Source organism: Simochromis diagramma, unplaced genomic scaffold (assembly GCF_900408965.1).
Source record: "Simochromis diagramma unplaced genomic scaffold, fSimDia1.1 OVJJ01000663.1, whole genome shotgun sequence".
In the NCBI taxonomy this organism is placed as follows: domain Eukaryota; kingdom Metazoa; phylum Chordata; class Actinopteri; order Cichliformes; family Cichlidae; genus Simochromis; species Simochromis diagramma.
In genome coordinates this window covers 722-21,228 of record NW_024387049.1, presented here as the reverse complement: position 1 = coordinate 21,228, position 20,507 = coordinate 722, and the positions used below count along the sequence as shown (strand labels likewise).

Sequence of the window (20,507 nt, the reverse complement as noted above, 5' to 3'; positions counted from 1 at the left end):
AATTAGATTATACAGAACAATCTGCATTTTTCTTTTATTTTTCCTTCCTTTTTTCCAACCATGTTAGCATTCAGTCCCATTTCTATTTAAACATACAAGTAAATGCAATCATATCTGTTTTGTCGATGTCAAGCAACGTTTTAGTCTGTGCTGAACCATTTGCATTTGGCAAACAGTGTCTGTTTGCCAAATGCTGAGTTATATTCTCCACCTAGCTATGCCTTTGACTCCGGGGAAGGTAATGTGCTTCAAATTTATTTAAACATTTTAATGCTTTGTTGATGGAGAACACTTGAGTACATCCTGACCTTAAAACTGAAAGAATGTGCAAGGCAATGCTCAAACTGAAGAGAACTTGTTGGGCTACAGTTTTACAAGGGTTTGTCTCTTTGAGTGACTGATTTAAAAACGATGCTTAATATTAACAATAATTGTTTAGTGTAAAATACAGCTTTTATGAAGACGAAACTTGCTCACGGCTTCATTCACTCACCTTTTGTGAAGTTATACCGTGCTGAGAAACCAATGGCCTCGAGTTCACTATCAGCCACAAATTTGATGTACAAGTACCTCCCACTGGAGCGGACATATGACGGGCTTTCCTGCCCGCAGTAGCGACCAATTATGGGAGAGAAACCAAAGGGACCATCGCGGACTTCAATGTGGTCGAACTTACACTCCCAGGAGGGCTCGATGGAATACTTCTCATCAAAGAACAGGTCGATGCACTGCCGAGGAGAGGCTACAACAGGCCAAGAGGTTGAGAGAAGGTGAAGTTAACAGCAGGAGGAGTGGGAATTGGTACTGTAAGGATGCTAAAAAACAAAACAAGATAAGGTCTCACCTTCTATAATATAGATGCATTCCCTCTCAGGTGGGTATTTCTCAGGGTAATTCGGTGATGTGAAATACCCTCCATCAGGCTTCTTTACCCAGGTCCCACACTCCCCAGCTGGTGTCACACCCGAGTTGTTCTTTACTAGAAGCGGGTACACAGGCAATATAAAGTACACAGTTTACCAAAAGTAGATCACATCCTTGTATCTTTAGTTTTAAAACATCCATATTTTTGTAGCACAAATTGGATTTGTCAAACTTTTCCATCTTTTGAGAAGATACTGCCAGAAACAATGGAAAAAGGTTAAAATAGAAGACTTTCAGCATTACAGGTTATATTCTTATATTAACACTACAAAGCAAATGCAAAGATTATTATTTACTATCTAATTAAAGACTCCCCAGAGAGATGAAGAATCAGGTGGAGCACTTTGATCCAGGAATACACACACCTTTCCCATTTGACTACTTTCAACGGAATCTAATATATAAAATACTTCGGATTAAACATTTCTCCTCAAAAATTATTGTTATAATGTAAGTATGAACCAGGAATTGTGAATGATCATGGTTAAGTTTGTGTGTGGGTTGTCTTTTTTGACAAGTTCTACAAGACTGTGTAGATCATGAGAGATTCTGGAAAAGTAACTGTAGAAACGAATTCTAGAAGCTGAGTTAGCTAATTATTTACTATACTGTGCTACAGTACTTTTTGGCACTATATTGATATTTTATTAGTTTAATATTATCACTGCACTTTTCTCATGATCACAAAATCTAATCTATCATCCATCCATCCATCCATTCGCTTCCACTTATCAGGGTCGCGGGGGGTGCTGGAGCCTATCCCAGCTGTCATAGGGCGAGAGGCGGGGTACACCCTGGACAATTTGGATTATCCTGAGGAAGCCAGAGTACCCGGAGGGAACCCACGCAAACATGGGGAGAACATGCAAACTCCACACAGAAAGACCCCAGCCTGATGGTGGAATTGAACTCAGGACCTTCTTGCTGTACGGCAACAGTGCTAACCACCATGCCACCGTGCTGCCACTCAATCTAATAATTAGTTTTATTATTTCTCATGATAGATTAATATTCATACATTTCACTACATTTTAGGTTAAAACCCAGAGTAGTATTCGAGTATCAGGCCACCTGCCCTCTGCAGCTACATGAATGATATGGCAAGATGTGATAGATTACCTTGAGCTTTTGTTTTAGTAGCTGTGGCACTTGATAGCTCAGGTGAGAGGAGGCTTGCTGCTAAAGCTGACAGGACACAAAAAAGAAGACATTAAAGATGACGTTGTTCGTCGGGAGTTGCTTGTATTTACTTTGAAAAAGCAACAACAGATAACTAAACCAGCATAAACACCGGTTAGACTAGGAGACTGTAAATCGGTGGCTGCTGTTTTTACTTTCTTATAGATAAAAGCTATTTGATATATTTATTTTTTAAATCACATGCACGAACAACAAGGGTCGCTTACTTACTGAACTATGTTCAATAAGTGAACGTTTCAGGGAACTTACCGATTTGCAGCACAAGTTTGTGCAGCATGTCTGTTCCCCGAGGATGTGTAGTTCAGTTTGCTGTTGGTTAAAGTGTCCATCAACCCACCAATTCCTCAGAGAATTCGCCAAATCCGAGAGCTGGCTTGTCCATCTCTCCCGCCGTGCGTCCCCGTCGGCTCAAAAGATTACACTCTCGTCCGCCACCAACCTTCACAATTTTTGCTCCACCTTTAGGCTGCCTTAATCCTCTGAAAAGATACAGCCTCCAGTCATTCACAAGGCTGCGCTGTCCCGAGGCTTGGTGCCTTAATCCAGCCTCCAGTAACGCAGTCAGCGCAGTTATCAATACAGTTCACTGGAATCAATTCAAAAATATTAATAATAGTAAAAATTTTTACTATAACAAAAATGCAGTTGTACCCATTAAATGGTTTCATGTTTAATTGGATGAAATAAAATGTTCAGCACTTATCAAACAGGCAAATTTATGTCTGTTTTCATGAAATCTGAAGCAAAACCCGAAGATATATCCAGTGGCGGTCCTAGCCTGTTTGGCGCCCTGAGCGACCCCCCCCCCCACACACATAAACTTTATGTGTATGTGTGTGTATAAATGTGTGTATAAATATTAAGGATTGTACATAAAACATAACAAACATAAAACTGTTGTCGGAACCATACTGAATTTCACCAGAGAAACATACACACACGCACACATATGAAGAGAGAGAGAGTGAGTATGCATAGTATGCAAACAGCTACCAGACAGCCATCATAATTTGTCATACAATGACAACAGGACAAGTCAACAATTGACAATGACTAATTAATATTAAAACATAATCTGTAACAGAATGTCGAAAAAAACATTGGTGCAAATTATGTCTGTATCATAATGTCTGGTGTTTTCGTGTTTGTTGGTTTGTTTTTATTTTGTTTTATTTGTTTTATTTAGTTGGTTATTAGATGCTGCTCCAGCCAGAGAATCCCCCGCAGCCCCGCCCTCTCCTCCCTGTGCTGCAAGCACCAGGCGCACCTCGCAAACGGAGGGCACCCTTACTCCCAGCAAATGGGCGATAGAAAACCGATCGGTGCCTATGCCATCCCCAGTATCCGCTGGCATGACGTCGGGGCAGCATGAGTACGAGCAAATTTTTTTTTTTCGATGCCCGTGATGCGGCCCCCCACCATGATGCCGCACCAGGCAACCACCTGTGTCGCCCATATCAATAACCGCTACTGTATCTGAGTCTTCTATCAAAAGTTAGAAGACTCTGACTATTACATGCATTTGAATGGAGTTCTCGCCCGAAACAAAGTATAGGTTTTCATTATGTGAATAACTTGTAAATCTTAGCTCAAACAGCTGCAAAACCTGTTGTCTCCAAACGGGGATATTGAATTCTATAAGATAAATCCATAAATATGTGTGTCTGAGCCTTCTATCAAAAGTTACAGCTAACTTCATGAAATTGTACAAAAAGGCTTTATGTCGCCAAGACAGTGCGTTTCTGACTATTACATGCATTTGAATTGAGTTCTCGCCGGAAACAAACTATAGGTTTTCATTTTGTGAATAACTTGAAAGTCTTAGCTCACACAGCTTTAAAACCTGTTTGCCCAGCACGGGGATATTGAATTCTATAAGATAAAGCCATAAGTATGTGTGTCTGAGTCTGTTAGAGAGTTATCTCTGGGATGCTGGGATGATAGCTCCCTCGGGACTTAAACTCCGGTTTAAGTCCTGAGGCACTCACTCTCTCTGGGTTACAGAGAGTGATGTCCAGATATACTTTAATGGAAGTTAACAGCAGCTCAACAGTACAGCAGTAGGCATACTTAATGAATGTGGGAGGGGTGGACAGACGTGTGGTTCTGAATAACAAGAAACAAGGAGAAACTATTTTCACATGTAAATGTAACAATCGTCACTTCCCAACATCATGCCAATATAATGAACTGTAATACAAATAATCAGCTGAATGCTCTGACATAAGAAAGTCCCACAATCCCATTTGAACAGACAGGAAACAAGAATATCTGCATATCTCAGGCCACAGAAAAGACCTAATGCCCCCAAATTAGGAAAGGTCAGCAATTATATGGTCTTCAGTGCCCTCTAGTGGCTAAATAACCCAACTGCGGTGCACAGATCCAACCCGCAACAAATGCTACGGTGGTAAGTCACATGCCTCTACCCATCTCGATAAATCTCCTAGCATAAACCCCCTGTAATTAACGTCAAAGTACAACCCGTGCTATAAGTGGAAATGGACTCGTAGAACTGGAGGGATTTTGACTCACATTTGCACAGGAACGCACACGTCTGTCCACCCGTCCCACATTCGTTAAGTATGCCTACTGCTGTACTGTTGAGCTGCTGTTAACTTCCATTAAAGTATATCCGGACACCACTCTCTGTGCCCCACTCTCTGACCGGAGTTTAAGTCCTGAGGGAGCTATCATCCCAGCATCCTAGAGATAACTCTCTAACAGAGTCTTCTATCAAAACTTACAGCTATTTATATGAAGTTGTACAAAAAGGCTTTATTTCGTAAAGACAGTGCGTTTCCCATGCAGTTGAATGGGGAACTCGCCCGAAACAAAGTATAGGTTTTCATTATGTGAATAACGTGAAAATCTTAGTTCAAACAGCTGCAAAACCTGTTTGCCCAGCACGGGGATATTGAATTCTATAAGATAAAGCCATAAATATGTATTTCTGAGCCTTCTATCAAAAGTTACAGCTATTTATATGAAGTTGTACAAAAACGCTTTCTTTCGCCAAGACAGTGCATTTCTCACTGTTACATGCATTTGAATGGGGAACTCGACCGAAACAAAGTATAGGTTTTCATTATGTGAATAACTTGAAAATCTTAACTCAAACAGCTGCAAAACCTGTTTGCCCAGCACGGGGATATTGAATTCTATAAGATAAAGCCATAAATATGTATTTCTGAGCCTTCTATCAAAAGTTACAGCTATTTATATGAAGTTGTACAAAAAACGCTTTCTTTCGCCAAGACAGTGCGTTTCTCACTATTACATGCATTTGAATGGGGAACTCGCCCGAAACAAAGTATAGGTTTTCATTATGTGAATAACTTGAACATCTTAGCTCAAACAGCTGCAAAACCTGTTTGCCCAGCACGGGATATTGAATTCTATAAGATAAAGCCATAAAGATGTGAGTCTGAGTCTTCTATCAAAAGTTACAGCTATTTATATGAAGTTGTACAAAAACGCTTTATTTCGTCAAGCCAGTGCGTTTCTTTTTTTTCCCCCCAGATATTTTTATTAAAGTTTCTGCATCCACTTTTACAAAAGACAAATTGAACAATATGTCGTTTTCTTTTTGAAGAACATAAAACAATATGAAACATACACTCCCACCTCATAATTATAGGAGTACCAGTGGGTGTACAAAAAGAAAAAAGAAAGGGTCCAGTCTAATAATACGAGTAGCAAACCCTGGAGTACAAGATAACAGTTCCTGAGTGTACAAGAGAGATCTGGAGAGTTTCAAAGCCCACACCCCCACACAGACACAGAAAAAACAAAACACACAAACCAAGAACAAAACAAAACAAAAAAAAACAAAAACAAAACACAAACATAATGAGTGGTCAGCTTAGTTGTAGAGATAAGTCAATTCTGTAAGAGAAAAGAAATATGTATAAAGTAGGTAAGTAAATGCCATCATAAGGCGCAGGCACAATAGAGTCCATATACTTAAACTTAAACATCTTACTTAAACATAAGATAAAATAAAATATAATAAAGTCTGAGCTGGCTAATTGGGAGCGTTGCGAGACCGCAAAGTCTGAACATGGTCAAAAAAGGGTTGCCAGGTCTTAAAAAATTTGGCCATAGACCCACGCAGGGTGAATTTAATCTTTTCGAGTTTGCTAAAATGCCAAGCGTCTCTGATCCAGATTTCCCAGGATGGGGGAGAAGGGGACTTCCAAAATAACAATATTCTGCGTCTTGCCAATAAGGTGAGAAATGCTACCAGATTCGCTTGGGGCGTCGGCAAGGCAACTGTATCAGGAAGAACCCCAAACAAAGCAGTTAAGGGCACAGGTTGGAGGGTTAGCTGGATGATCTTTGATAAAGTCAGAAAAATATTAATCCAGTATTGTTTGAGGGATGGACATGACCAAAACATATGTATTAGAGAGGCAGGTGTTTGATGACAATGGTCGCAATCAGGGCTAAGGTTGGGGTATATTTGAGCTAGTCTGGCTTTAGTCCAGTGTACACGGTGCAAAATCTTACATTGAATCAGCCCGTGTTTGGCACATAATGAGGAGCCATGGACCCGGTAAAGAATTTTATCCCAAGAGTCATCCTGAATCACACACCCCAAATCCTGCTCCCATGCCATTTTAATAGCCGAGGTTGAGGAGTTGCCAAAGGAACATATTCTCCCATACAAACAAGAGATCAGGCCCTGTGATGAAGGGGGAGGCGATAGAAGGTTATCAAAGTCATGATAAGGAGGTCTAGATGGGAACAGTGCGTTTCTGACTATTACATGCATTTGAATGGGGAACTCGCGCAAAACAAAGTATAGGTTTTCATTATGTGAATAACTTGGAAATCTTAGCTCAAACAGCTGCAAAACCTGTTTGCCCAGCACGGGGATATTGAATTCTATAAGATAAAGCCATAAATATGTGTCTCTGAGTCGCCTATCAAAAGTTACAGCTATTTATATGAAGTTGTACAAAAACGCTTTATTTCGTCAAGACAGTGCGTTTCTGACTATTACATGCATTTGAATGGCGAACTCGCCTAAAACAAAGTATAAGTTTTCATTATGTGAATAACTTTAACATCTTAGCTCAAACAACTGCAAAACCTGTTTGCCCAGCACGGGGATATTGAATTGTATAAGATAAAGCCATAAATATTAGGGGTGCAACGATATTCGTATCGATATTGAACCGTTCGATACAGTGCTTTCGGTTCGGTACGCATATGTATCGAACAATACAACATTTGTAATTTATTTTATCAATTTTCCTTCTGACGATGCTGTCTGTGTTGAGCGCTCAGTGAATCTGCGTTCGACTACTCCGCCTAGGCTGCACTGTCGAGCGCAGATCCACTGAGCGCTCAACACAGACAGCATAGTCAGAAGGAAGAGCACAGGGCAAGCTAGCAAGACAGAAGTTAAGCTCTCTTTGCAACATGGACCTCCCCCACTCTCATTCAGATCTGGCGTTTGGAATTATTTTGGTTTTCATGTGACGTATGACCCTGAAGGTAAGCGAGTCATGGACTAAAGTAAAACAGTATGTTGGATGTGCCATGCAATGCTCAATTACATGGGTGGGAACTAGTGTGTTAGCGCAGTTAGCTCGTTAACGTGTTGGCCGTCTAGCCCCACGCACGGGGTGATCGGCGGTAGCTCGTTAACGGAGATTTGCCGTGTTGTGGCGTTAAGGTCATTTCAACGAGATTAACCTGAAAGCACTAGTGGGAACACAACGAATATGACTGCACATTTACGCCGACATCACCCTAGTGCAAAGACAAAAATAACAAGCATGCTACTAACTTTAGCCGAGTCATTTAGACAGCTGTTAGCACATGACTCTCCTTATGCTGCTGAGAATATAGCCCAGAAGAAGCGGATAGTATAGCTTTTATTTTGGAAAGAGACATTTCTCTGTAATAAACTCTCTTTTCCAAAGATGAGTGATTCCTCAATCAGATACAGGGCTTGCAATATCACTAGCCCGACGTCCTGGAGCTAGCGATTTTTTCAGTCGGGCTACCAAAATCTATCTCTTCCCTGCCCGTCGGGCTATTGTAGGAAGGAAAAATATATGTCAATGCTTTTGCATTCTTTCAGAAATGTAGCTGGGTAATTATGTCATTGGCATCGGTGAGCCACTGTCAATATGTGACATATTGAAATCGCGTTTGAATTTGCGCTTGTTTTTTGCTTTCACTTTGCAATCGTGTGGACTGTGTATAGAGAGCAACAGCACTGATCTGTGAGTGATGATAATTTGTGCACCAATTCCTCTGACATCGTCTTATTAATCGTTAGCTTACTATGCAAACATGACAAGTGAAATCTCCCGCAGCTTAAACATGTGAGAGGTTGATCGCGCAGAGAATCGCTGAGCTTATGTGAGTGCGTGTGTAAAACCAGCAGCATATATATTTTAGTTCTGCTGAGCCAAATAAGACAGGTCAGGGTGAAGAAGTGACAGCCAAAGAAAAGCTTACCACAAAACGGAGAAGTTATGACAAATCAGACTATAAGGCAAAAAGAAAGTGCAGCTTTATGGTTTCATGGACAAAATAATTTCTGTGGCTGCAATATGACGAGCTATATAACCAGGGCTGCACATAAGTGGTCCGCAGGTGCGCATTCGCTGTCAAAATAAAAAACACGCACAAGGGTTAGGGTTAAATTTAAAAACTGTACTTTTGAGTTAAAATATATATTTATAATTTTAATAAATGACAAATTAAAAAGGCACGAACATTTTTTTTGTATCGAAAAAATATCGAACCGTGACACCAAAGTATCGAACCGAACCGAACCGTGAATTTTGTGTATCGTTGCACCCCTAATAAATATGTGTGTCTGAGCCTTCTATCAAAAACTACAGCTGTCTTCATGAAGTTGTACAAAAAGGCTTTATTTCGCCAAGACAGTGCGTTTCTGACTATTACATGCATTTGAATGGAGTTCTCGCCCGACACAACGTATAGGTTTTCATTATGTGAATAACTTGAAAATCTTAACTCAAACAGCTGCAAAACCTGTTTGCCCAGCACGGGGATATTGAATTCTATAAGATGAAGCCATAAATATGTGTGTCTGAGCCTTCTATCAAAAACTACAGCTGTCTTCATGAAGTTGTACAAAAACGCTTTCTTTCGCCAAGACAGTGCGTTTCTGACGATTACATGCATTTGAATGGGGAACTCGCCTGAAACAAAGTATAAGTTTTCATTATGTGAATAACTTTAACATCTTAGCTCAAACAACTGCAAAACCTGTTTGCCCAGCACGGGGATATTGAATTCTATAAGATAAAGCCATAAATATGTGTGTCTGAGCCTTCTATCAAAAACTACAGCTGTCTTCATGAAGTTGTACAAAAAGGCTTTATTTCGCCAAGACAGTGCGTTTCTGACTATTACATGCATTTGAATGGGGAACTCGTCCGAAACAAAGTATAGGTTTTCATTATGTGAATAACTTGAAAATCTTAGCTCAAACAGCTGCAAAACCTGTTTGCCCAGCACGGGGATATTGAGTTCTATAAGATAAAGCCATAAATATCTGATCCTGCGTCGTCTATCAAAAATTAAAGCTGTCTTCATGAAGTTGTACAAAAAGGCTTTATTTCGCCAAGACAGTGCGTTTCTGACGATTACATGCATTTGAATGGGGAACTCGCCTGAAACAAAAGTATAGGTTTTCATTATGTGAAGAACTTGAAAATCTTAACTCAAACAGCTGCAAAACCTGTTTGCCCAGCACGGGGATATTGAATTCTATAAGATAAAGCCATAAATATGTATTTCTGAGTCTTCTATCAAAAGTTACAGCTGTCTTCATGAAGTTGTACAAAAACGCTTTATTTCGCCAAGACAGCTGCAAAATTTGTTTCCCCTGCACGGGGGTATTGAGTTCTAGAAGATAAAGCCATAAATATTAGGGGTGCAACGATACACAAAATTCACGGTTCGGTTCGGTTCGATACTTTGGTGTCACGGTTCGATATTTTTTCGATACAAAAAAATGTTCATGCATTTTTAATTTGTCATTTATTAAAATTATAAATATATATTTTAACTCAAAAGTACAGTTTTTAAATTTAACCCTAACCCTTGTGCGTGTTTTTTATTTTGACAGCGAATGCACACCTGCGGACCACTTATGTGCAGCCCTGGTTATTTAGCTCATCATATTGCAGCCACAGAAATTCTTTTGTCCATGAAACCATAAAGCTGCGCTTTCTTTTTGCCTTATAGTCTGATTTGTCATAACTTCTCCGTTTTGTGGTAAGCTTTTCTTTGGCTGTCACTTCTTCACCCTGACCTGTCTTATTTGGCTCAGCAGAACTGAAATGCTTTTACACGCTCACTCACATAAGCTCAGCGATTCTCTGCGCGATCAACCTCTCACATGTTTAAGCTTGCTGCGGGAGATTTCACTTGTCATGTTTGCATAGTAAGCTAACGATTAATAAGACGATGTCAGAGGAATTGGTGCACAAATTATCATCACTCACAGATCAGTGCTGTCGCTCTCTACACACAGTTCGCACGATTGCAAAGTGAAAGCAAAAAAACAAGCGCAAATTCAAACGCGACTTCAATATGTCACATATTGACAGTGGCTCACCGATGCCAATGACATAATTACCCAGCTACATTTCTGAAAGAATGCAAAAGCATTGACATATATTTTTCCTACAATAGCCCGACGGGCAGGGAAGAGATAGATTTTGGTAGCCCGACTGAAAAAATCGCTAGCTCCGGGACGTCGGGCTAGCGATATTGCAAGCCCTGTATCTGATTGAGGAATCACTCATCTTTGGAAAAGAGAGTTTATTACAGAGAAATGTCTCTTTCCAAAATAAAAGCTATACTATCCGCTACTTCTGGGCTATATTCTCAGCAGCATAAGGAGAATCATGTGCTAACAGCTGTCTAAATGACTCGGCTAAAGTTAGTAGCATGCTTGTTGTTTTTGTCTTTGCACTAGGATGATGTCGGCGTAAATGTGCAGTCATATTCGTTGTGTTCCCACTAGTGCTTTCAGGTTAATCTCGTTGAAATGACCTTAACGCCACAACACGGCAAATCTCCGTTAACGAGCTACCGCCGATCGCTCCGTGCATGGGGCTGGGCTAGACGGCAAACACTTTAACGAGCTAACTGCGCTAACACACTAGTTCACACCAATGTAATTGAGCATTGCATGGCACATCCAACATACTGTTTTACTTTAGTCCATGACTCGCTTACCTTCAGGGTCATACGTCACATGAAAACCAAAATAATTCCAAACGCCAGATCTGAATGAGGGTGGGGGCGGTGCCCTGCGCTCTTCCTTCTGACTATGCTGTCTGTGTTGAGCGCTCAGTGGATCTGCGCTCGACAGTGCAGCCGAGGCGGAGTAGTCGAACACAGATTCACTGAGCGCTCAACACAGACAGCATCGTCAGAAGGAAAATTGATAAAATAAATTACAAATGTTGTATTGTTCGATACATATGCGTACCGAACCGAAAGCACTGTATCGAACGGTTCAATATCGATACGAATATCGTTGCACCCCTAATAAATATGTATTTCTGAGTCTTCTATCAAAAGTTACAGCTGTCTTTATGAAGACCATGAAAAACGCTTTATTTCACCACGTTAGTGCGTTTCTCGCTATTACATGCATTTGAATGGGGAACTCGCACGAAACAAAGTATAGGTTTTCATTATGTGAATAACTTGAAAATCTTAGCTCAAACAGCTGCAGAACCTGTTTGCCCTGCACGGGGATATTGAATTCTATAACATAAAGCCATAAATATGTATTTCTGAGTCTTCTATCAAAAGTTACAGCCTTCTTTATGAAGACCGATAAAAAGGCTTTATTTCACCACGTTAGTGCGTTTCTCGCTATTACATGTATTTGAATGGAGTTCTCGCCCGACACAAAGTATAGGTTTTCATTATGTGAATAACTTGTAAATCTTAGCTCAAACAGCTGCAAAACCTGTTTGCCCAGCACGGGGATATTGAATTGTATAAGATAAAGCCATGAATATGTGTGTCTGAGCCTTCTATCAAAAATTACAGCTATTTATATGAAGTTGTACAAAAACGCTTTATTTCGCCAAGACAGTGCGTTTCTAATTATTACATGCATTTGAATGGGGAACTCGCCCGAAACAAAGTATAGGTTTTCATTATGTGAATAACTTTAACATCTTAGCTCAAACAGCTGCAAAACCCGTTTGCCCAGCACGGGGATATTGAATTTACAGCTGTCTTTAAGAAGACCATGAAAAACGCTTTATTTGTAGATAAAGCCATAAATATGTAGGATCAGTTTGTAACTTCCTCCCTCTTCCTTGGAATGCATAAAGGAGTAGGAGCACCACTTCTGTGGCAGCACTGACATGACTGAACTGCAATGTTTGTTGTGTGCTGGCGCAGTAATAAATAGCATGATCACAGCTCTTTCTGTGTTGCAGACTTTATTAAAAAATTCCAACACCCAGACAGCGTTTTCTATCTCCCAGCTGGAGTTTTTTGTTTGTCTGTGACTGGAGAGTCAGATTTTTGTTGAGCTTCACACTTGCAGAGGTAAGTCAGTTTGCAGAGATCCCTCCCACCCTGGCTTTTATGTGCTAGATTTCTTATCTGAAACAGTAATATTTCAGTGACTGCTGCTTATACCACAGGTTAATACACTCTACTGATCCCTGATAGGAGAATCATCAATTTTGCCAGCAAAGAAGCCTAGTGGATGTTTGTTTACAGTCTGATGATGGGACATCATGCTCTGCATCTTTAAAGTTTGTCTCTTGATTATTATTCATACCCAGTAATGTGAAGTATGCTTCATATCTACTATAACTGAACCAACCTGGTGCTCTTCATTTATGGAGGCTGTTGAGTCTGAATGTTGGATGTTGTGTATCTCGTGTTCTCTGGGCTTTGTTGTCCTCAGTCTTTTTGCAGGATCAGAAAACAAAACCAGGAGGCGCGTAAATGTTTCTTCTCCATGATGTTTCTTCAAATGTTTCTTCTGGATGATGATATGACCGTGACACGGGATGCCACCTTTGGTCTTGTGATGAAGCAAAGCTCAGGAAGAAGTGTGATTAAATGGTACCCACATGTTGAGAAGGATGTACAGGGGCACCTGCAGCCAAATCCAAGCTTCAGCTTAGTTGTAGTTGCAGAATGCTATAGGACTGAGACATCTAAGGCATCAAATGTTTGATTAAACGGATGAAAAAGAGAAATTTTTTCCCTATAATTATCACTTCTTAAAATCTGTAGCAACTTCAAGTCTGTCAGCATGCTGAGCATGCTCAGAATGTGACAATATATTTTTGTTCAATATTTAATTTCTTTCAGTTGCAATTGTTAAATGAAAAAAAATATATTCTTATAATTTAGCAAACTAATTTATCAAAAAAAAGTGCATTCTAAAATCCTCTTCAATAAATTGTATGCAAAGAGTCATTCAGGTCACTACAGAACCCAGAGTCTTCATCATTAAATCTCTGGTTGCTTCATTTTTCTATCCTATATCAGATATTTTAAAAGTTAGCTTAGGTAAAGTTCCATTCTCATGGTGAGGCAAAGTGCTTTATGTGTGTGTGTGCGTGTCATGAACGGCTATAAAAGGCCTATAATTAAAGAACAAAGTGGGGTTTGAGTTCGAGTTGCGGCAGACTGTCACTACTTGTAAATGGAACGCAGCCTTCCTACAGCGGACAGCTAATAACAGGAATCAGACGCGGTCCAGCCAAGTCCACAGCAACCACCATAGCAACCGCCTAGCATGACCTTAAAAACATATTCTGTCTTCATAACTATCAAAATCGTGAAATGATTTGCAAAGTGTGAAAGTGTTACAGCTGCAGAGAGCTATGGCGGTATCTTTGGAAGCTGTTTACATAGCTAATAATATACGATATAACTATGGAGACAGTCAGTCACGTGAGCTAGCGGTGCATGTTTACTACATTAAATAAGGTGATTGTGTGCACAGCATCCACACTCTGCAGGGGGTAAAGACAGGCCCTGGTGTGGTGAAGATGGCCTCACAGGAATCACTGTCCCTGGTGTAATGTGGATGGCCTCAGCAAACAACACTGGCCCTGGTGAAATGTCCGTGGTATTGGCCAGCACCACAGGCCCTTCAATATTGTTTTATATTGATATATATTTGCCTTCTGTTGACCATCACCTCAGGTTCACCATTACAGTTTCAGATTACAGATGCACACTGTCTAAATATGAACACATTCAAAAACTCATGTCTCAGAAATAAGCACAGCTGTTCATGTTTGTCATTAGAGTTTTATTTGTAAGAAAATTATGAACTTCATATTGTGCATTAAATAAAAGAACATTTCACAACTCTGAGTCAACAGAAACAGGTAACAGAAATGTCTCTAATGTGTACAGTGTAGTGTAAGCATTAAAAGATCATAAAGGAAAAACGAACATTTATGTGAAACTAATTGTAATAAAAAATGAGCAGGTGCTTTATAGATTTAAAAGAAAGAATCTGAAAACAACACTTTTTTGGTCTAAGTGATCAAAGTAGAAAACAGAACTGATGTTCAAGAACAAACCGTAGCTGCACTAATATTACACATCTCGATCGTTGTACTGAACAGACATGTTGCTTTTAAAACCACATGCAGTGTGTGACCATGACTGTTCACTGAGACCATGAATGCCACTTCGCTGAAGCATTCTTCTTCTTCTTCTTGCCATTAAATTGGAAGCAGAAGCAGCACGAGCTGATTTGATCTACTGAAAGGAAAAAGCAGAACATCTGAGTTGAAACCAGTCAGCTGAAATCATTAAGACAGGAACAAATTCAATGCAGTGTCTCAAGTGGCTTAGCCTGTTACAACTGTTGATACAAGCTAAATACGGTTAACACACAGTGTCAGGGAGCTCCAGTGTGGGAACTAGTGGCTTTAGGTTTGTAGTCATTTAACTTTCATCCATTCATTCATTTAATTCAGGAGGAAGAAATGCCAGGTTGGTGCAGGCTGGTTACATGCATTTGGTCCCATGCTGTCTTTAATTAAATGACTTGGTTCATTTTATGGCTGGGCTGTATGTGGGGTTATATCATGTTATTTGGGCAGGAGTACCTGTCCCCTGTTAGACTCTTCTAGCACATCTGTGGCTGACAGCTTTTTGGTGGCTCTTTTTACCCCACACTGGTTGTGAGTGTGTAAATAGCCCCACTAGTTCTTTTGGGTTGCAGTTAACTAGGGAGGAAGGGGTGGGTATGCCATGATTAGGTGAATAACAATTATATGGGATACATAAATTTCACAATGCATGCATATATCTCTATCAATTAAACCTGGCCTGAGGGCTGCCATTTTTTACATTCAGTTATTTCTCTTAGAAATGTTGGAACTAAATAATGAATGTGTTACAGTTAAAGTGAAACACTGGTCAGTGTAAATGGCTCATGGTCCTGTGAGACCATCTTCACTAGACCAGGGTCTGTGCTGCTTGCTGATGCCATCGAAAATACACCAGGGCCAATGATTCCTGTGAGGCCATCTTCACCAGACCAGGGCCTGTGCTGCTAGCCATCCAAATTACCCAAGGGCCTGTATTGCTGGCCAAAAACAACCACATTTCACCAGGGCCTGTGGTGTTGCTGGATGAGGGCATCCACATTACACCAGGGCCTGTGCTACTCGTTGATACCATTCACATTTCTCCAGGGCTTGTGTTGCTGGCTGATGCGATCCACAGTACACAAGGGCCTGTGCTACTGGCTGATGCCATCCACATTTCACCAGGGCCAGTGCTTCCTGTCAGGCCATCATCACCACACCAGGGCCTGTGGTGCTCGCCAATACCATCCACATTACACCAGGGCCAGTGCTGTTGGCTCAAACCATCCACATTACACCACTGCCAGTGCTTCCTGTGATGCCATCATAACCAAACCAGGACCTGTGGTGCTGGCTGAGGCCATCCACATTACACCAGGGCCTGTGCTACTCGTTGATACCAACCACATTTCACCAGGGCTTGTGTTGCTGGCTGATGCGATCCACATTACACCACTGCCTGTTGTGCTGGTGGCTGAGGACATTCAAATTACACCAGGGCCTGTGGTGCTGGCTAATACCATCCATATTTCACCAGGGCCAGTGTTGTTGGATGAGGCCATCCAAATTACACGAGGGACAGTGCTTCCTGTGAGCCCATCATCACCACACCAGGGCCTGTGGTGCTGGCTGATACCATCCACATTATACAAGGGCCAGTGCTGCTAGCCTTCCACATTACCCAAGGGCCTGTGTTGCTGGCCGAAACCATCCACATTTCACAAGGGCCAGTGGTGTTGCTGGCTGATGCCATTCACAATACTCAAGGGCCTGTGCCACTGGCCGATACCACGGACATTTCACCAGGGCCAGTGTTGTTTGCTGAGGCCATCCACATTACACCAGGGACAGTGATTCCTGTGAGGCCATCTTCACCACACCAGGGCCTGTGCTGCTAGCCATCCAAATTACCCAAGGGCCTGTGTTGCTGGCCGAAAACAACCACATTTCACCAGGGCCTGTGGTGTTGCTAGATGAGGCCATTCACATTACACCAGGGCCTGTGCTACTCATTGATACCAACCACATTTCACCAGGGCTTGTGTTGCTGGCTGATGCGATCCAGAATAGTCAAGGGCCTGTGCTACTGGCTGATGCCATCCACATTACACCAGGGCCAGTGCTTCCTGTCAGGCCATCATCACCACACCAGGGCCTGTGGTGCTGGCCAATACCATCCACATTACACCAGGGCCAGTGTTGTTGGCTCAGGCCATCCACATTACACCACTGCCAGTGCTTCCTGTTATGCCATCATCACATTACACCAGGGCCTGTGGTGCTGGCCAATATAATCCACATTTCACCAGGGCCACTGTTGTTGGCTGAGGACATACACATTACTCAAGGGACAGTGCTTCCTGTGAGGCCATCTTCACCCCACCAAGGCCTCTGCTGCTCGTTGATGCCATCCACATTACACCTGGGCCTGTGGTACTGACCGATTTCATGCACAATTCACCAGGGTGTGTGGTGCTGACCAATACCATCCATATTTCACCAGCGACAGAGTTGTTAGATGACGCCATCCACATTACAACAGGGCCTGTGCTACTGGCTGAGGACATTTACATTTCACCAGGGCCTGTGGTCATGGCTGAGGCCAACTACATTTCATCAGGGCCCGTGGTCATGGCTGAGGACCTTCACATTACACCAGGGCCTGTGGTGCTGGCCAATACCATCCACATTTCACCAGGGCCAGTGTTGGTGGATGAGGCCATTCACGTTACACCAGGGCCTGTGCTGCTAGCCAATACCATCCACATTACACCAGGGCCAATGGTGCTGGCTGAGGCCATCCACATTACACCAGGGCCTGTGCTTCTGGCTGAGGACATTCACATTACACCAGGGCCTGTGGTGCTGGCCAATACCATCCATATTTCACCAGGGCCACTGTTGTTGGCTGAGGCCATACACTTTACACCAGGGACACTGCTTCTTGTGAGGCGATCTTCACCACACCAGGGACTGTACTGTTGGATGAGGCCATCCACATTACACCAGGGCCTGTGCTACTCGATGATACCATTCACATTTCACCAGGGATTGTGTTGCTGGCTGATTCCTTCCAGAAAACGCAAGGGCCTTTACTACTGGCTGAGGATATTCACATTACACCAGGGCCTGTGGTGTTGCTAGATGAGGCCATCCAGACTACTCAAGGGCCTGTGCTACTGGCTGAGGACATTTACATTTCACCAGGGCCTGTGGTCATGGCTGAGGACAACTACATTTCATCAGGGCCCGTGGTCATGGCTGAGGACCTTCACATTACACCAGGGCCTGTGGTGCTGGCCAATACCATCCACATTTCACCAGGGCCAGTGTTGGTGGATGAGGCCATTCACGTTACACCAGGGCCTGTGCTGCTAGCCAATACCATCCACATTACACCAGGGCCAATGGTGCTGGCTGAGGCCATCCACATTACACCAGGGCCTGTGCTTCTGGCTGAGGACATTCACATTACACAAGGGCCTGTGGTGCTGGCCAATACCATCCATATTTCACCAGGGCCACTGTTGTTGGCTGAGGCCATACACTTTAAACCAGGGACACTGCTTCTTGTGAGGCGATCTTCACCACACCAGGGACTGTACTGTTGGATGAGGCCATCCACATTACACCAGGGCCTGTGCTACTCGATGATACCATTCACATTTCACCAGGGATTGTGTTGCCCGCTGATTCCTTCCAGAAAACACAAGGGCCTTTACTACTGGCTGAGGATATTCACATTACACCAGGGCCTGTGGTGTTGCTAGATGAGGCCATCCAGACTACTCAAGGGCCTGTGCTACTGGCTGAGGCCATTCACATTACACCAGGGCCTGTGGTGCTGGCTAATACCATCCACATTTCACCAGGGCCAGTGTTGTTGGATGAGGTCATCCAAATTACACCAGGGACAGTGCTTCCTGTGAGGCCATCATCACCACACCAGGGCCTGTGGTGCTGGCCGATACCATCCACGTTACACAAGGGCCAGTGCTGCTACCCTTCCACATTACCCAAGGGCCTGTGTTGCTGGCCGAAACCATCCACATTTCACAAGAGCCAGTGGTGTTGCTGGCTGATGCCATTCACAATACTCAAGGGCCTGTGCTACTGGCTGATGCCATCTACATTACACCAGGGACAGTGCTTCCTGTGAGGCCATCTTCACCACACCAGGGACTGTGCTGTTGGCTGAAACCATCCACATTACATCAGGGCCATTGGTCCTTGCCGATGTCATCCACATTTCACCAGGGCCAGTGGTGTTGGCTAAGGCCATCCACATTACACCAAGGTCTGTGCTACTGGCTGAGGCCATCCACATTATACCACGGCATGTGCTCCCTGTGAGGCTATCGTCACCACACCAGGGCCTGTATTGCTGGCTTAGGCCATCCACATTTCACCAGGGCTAGTGCTCCCTCTGAGGCCAACTTCACGACAGCAGGGCCTGCGCTGCTGTCTGAGGTCATCTACACTTCACCAGAGCCTGTGTTGCTGGCTGATGTGAACCACATTACACAAGGGCCTGTGCTACTCGTTGATGCCATCCACATTAAACCAGGGCCTGTGGTGCAGGCCGAAACCATCCACATTTCACCAGGGCTTGTGTTGCTGGCTGATACGATCCACAATACACAAGGGCCTGTGCTACTGGCTGATGCCATCCCAATTACACCAGGGCCAGTGGTGTTGGCTGAGGCCATCTACATTTCACCAGGGCCTGGCTGCTGTCTGAGGCCATCCACATTACACCATGGCCTGTGCTTCCTGTGAGGCCATCTTCACCACACCAGGGCCTGTACTGTTGGATGAGGCCATCCACATTACACCAGGGCCTGTTCTACTCGTTGATACCATCCACATTTTACCAGGGCTTGTGTTGCTGGCTGATGCGATCCACAACACAGAAGGGCCATTGGACCTTGCCGATGTCATCCACATTTCACCAGGGCCAGTGGTGTTGGCTAAGGCCATCCACATTTCACCTGGGCCTGGCTGCTGTCTGAGGCCATCCACATTTAACCATGGCCTGGCTGCTGTCTGAGGCCATCCACATTTCACCAGGGCCTGGCTGCTGTCTGAGGCCATCCACATTACACCATGGCCTGTGCTTCCTGTGAGGCCATCTTCTCCACACCAGGGCCTGTACTGTTGGATGAGGCCATCCACATTACACCAGGTACAGTTCTTCGTGTGTGGCAATCATCACCAAACCAGGACCTGTGGTGCTGGACGAGGGCATCCACATTTCACCAGGTCCTGTGCTAGTCGTTGATGCCATCCACATTACATCAGGGCATGTGGTGCTGTTCGACACCATCCACAATACACAAGGGCCTGTGATACTGGCTGACGCCATTCACATTACACCAGGGCCAGTGGTGTTGGCCGAGGACATTCACATTTCACCAGGGCCAGTGTTGTTGGCTCAGGCCATCCACATTACACCACTTCCAGTGCTTCCTGTGTGGCCATCATCACCACAACCAGTCCTGTGGTGCCTGCTGAGGCCATCCACATTACACCAGGGCCTGTGCTACTCGATGCACCATGCAAATTTCACCAGAGCTTGTGTTGCCGGCTGATGCGATCCACAATACACAAGGTCCTGTGCTACTGGCTAAGGCCATTCACATTACACCAGGGTGTGTGGTGCTTACCAATACCATCCATATTTCACAAGGGCCAGTGTTGTTAGATTATGCCATCCACATTACACCAGGTCCTGTGCTGCTGGCTGAGGCCATCCACATTGCACCGGGGCCATGG

At 43.4% G+C, this 20,507-nt stretch overlaps 1 protein-coding gene and 2 long non-coding RNA genes across 3 annotated transcripts in view; 2 read left to right on the top strand and 1 right to left on the bottom strand.

Moving 5' to 3' along the window:
* Positions 1 to 2,919, bottom strand: part of LOC120741819 (neuropilin and tolloid-like protein 1) — a 47,625-nt gene extending 44,706 nt beyond the window's left edge. The window contains exons 1-4 of the mRNA XM_040044882.1: positions 2,374 to 2,919; positions 2,044 to 2,109; positions 845 to 979; positions 494 to 742 (exon numbers count right to left, since the gene is read on the bottom strand). Of these exons, the coding sequence (XP_039900816.1) occupies positions 494 to 742; positions 845 to 979; positions 2,044 to 2,109; positions 2,374 to 2,401 (478 nt within the window). The 5' untranslated portion in view covers positions 2,402 to 2,919. The remainder of the gene's footprint in view (positions 1 to 493; positions 743 to 844; positions 980 to 2,043; positions 2,110 to 2,373) is intronic.
* A 709-nt stretch (positions 2,920 to 3,628) lies between these two features.
* Positions 3,629 to 5,625, top strand: LOC120741868. The gene is made up of 4 exons (XR_005697703.1): positions 3,629 to 3,679; positions 3,917 to 4,015; positions 4,221 to 4,222; positions 5,544 to 5,625. It is a non-coding gene; the product is annotated as an uncharacterized LOC120741868 (long non-coding RNA).
* A 6,743-nt stretch (positions 5,626 to 12,368) lies between these two features.
* Positions 12,369 to 13,357, top strand: LOC120741879. Its single transcript, XR_005697709.1, has 2 exons — positions 12,369 to 12,705; positions 12,804 to 13,357. It is a non-coding gene; the product is annotated as an uncharacterized LOC120741879 (long non-coding RNA).
* The last annotated feature ends 7,150 nt before the right edge of the window (positions 13,358 to 20,507 follow it).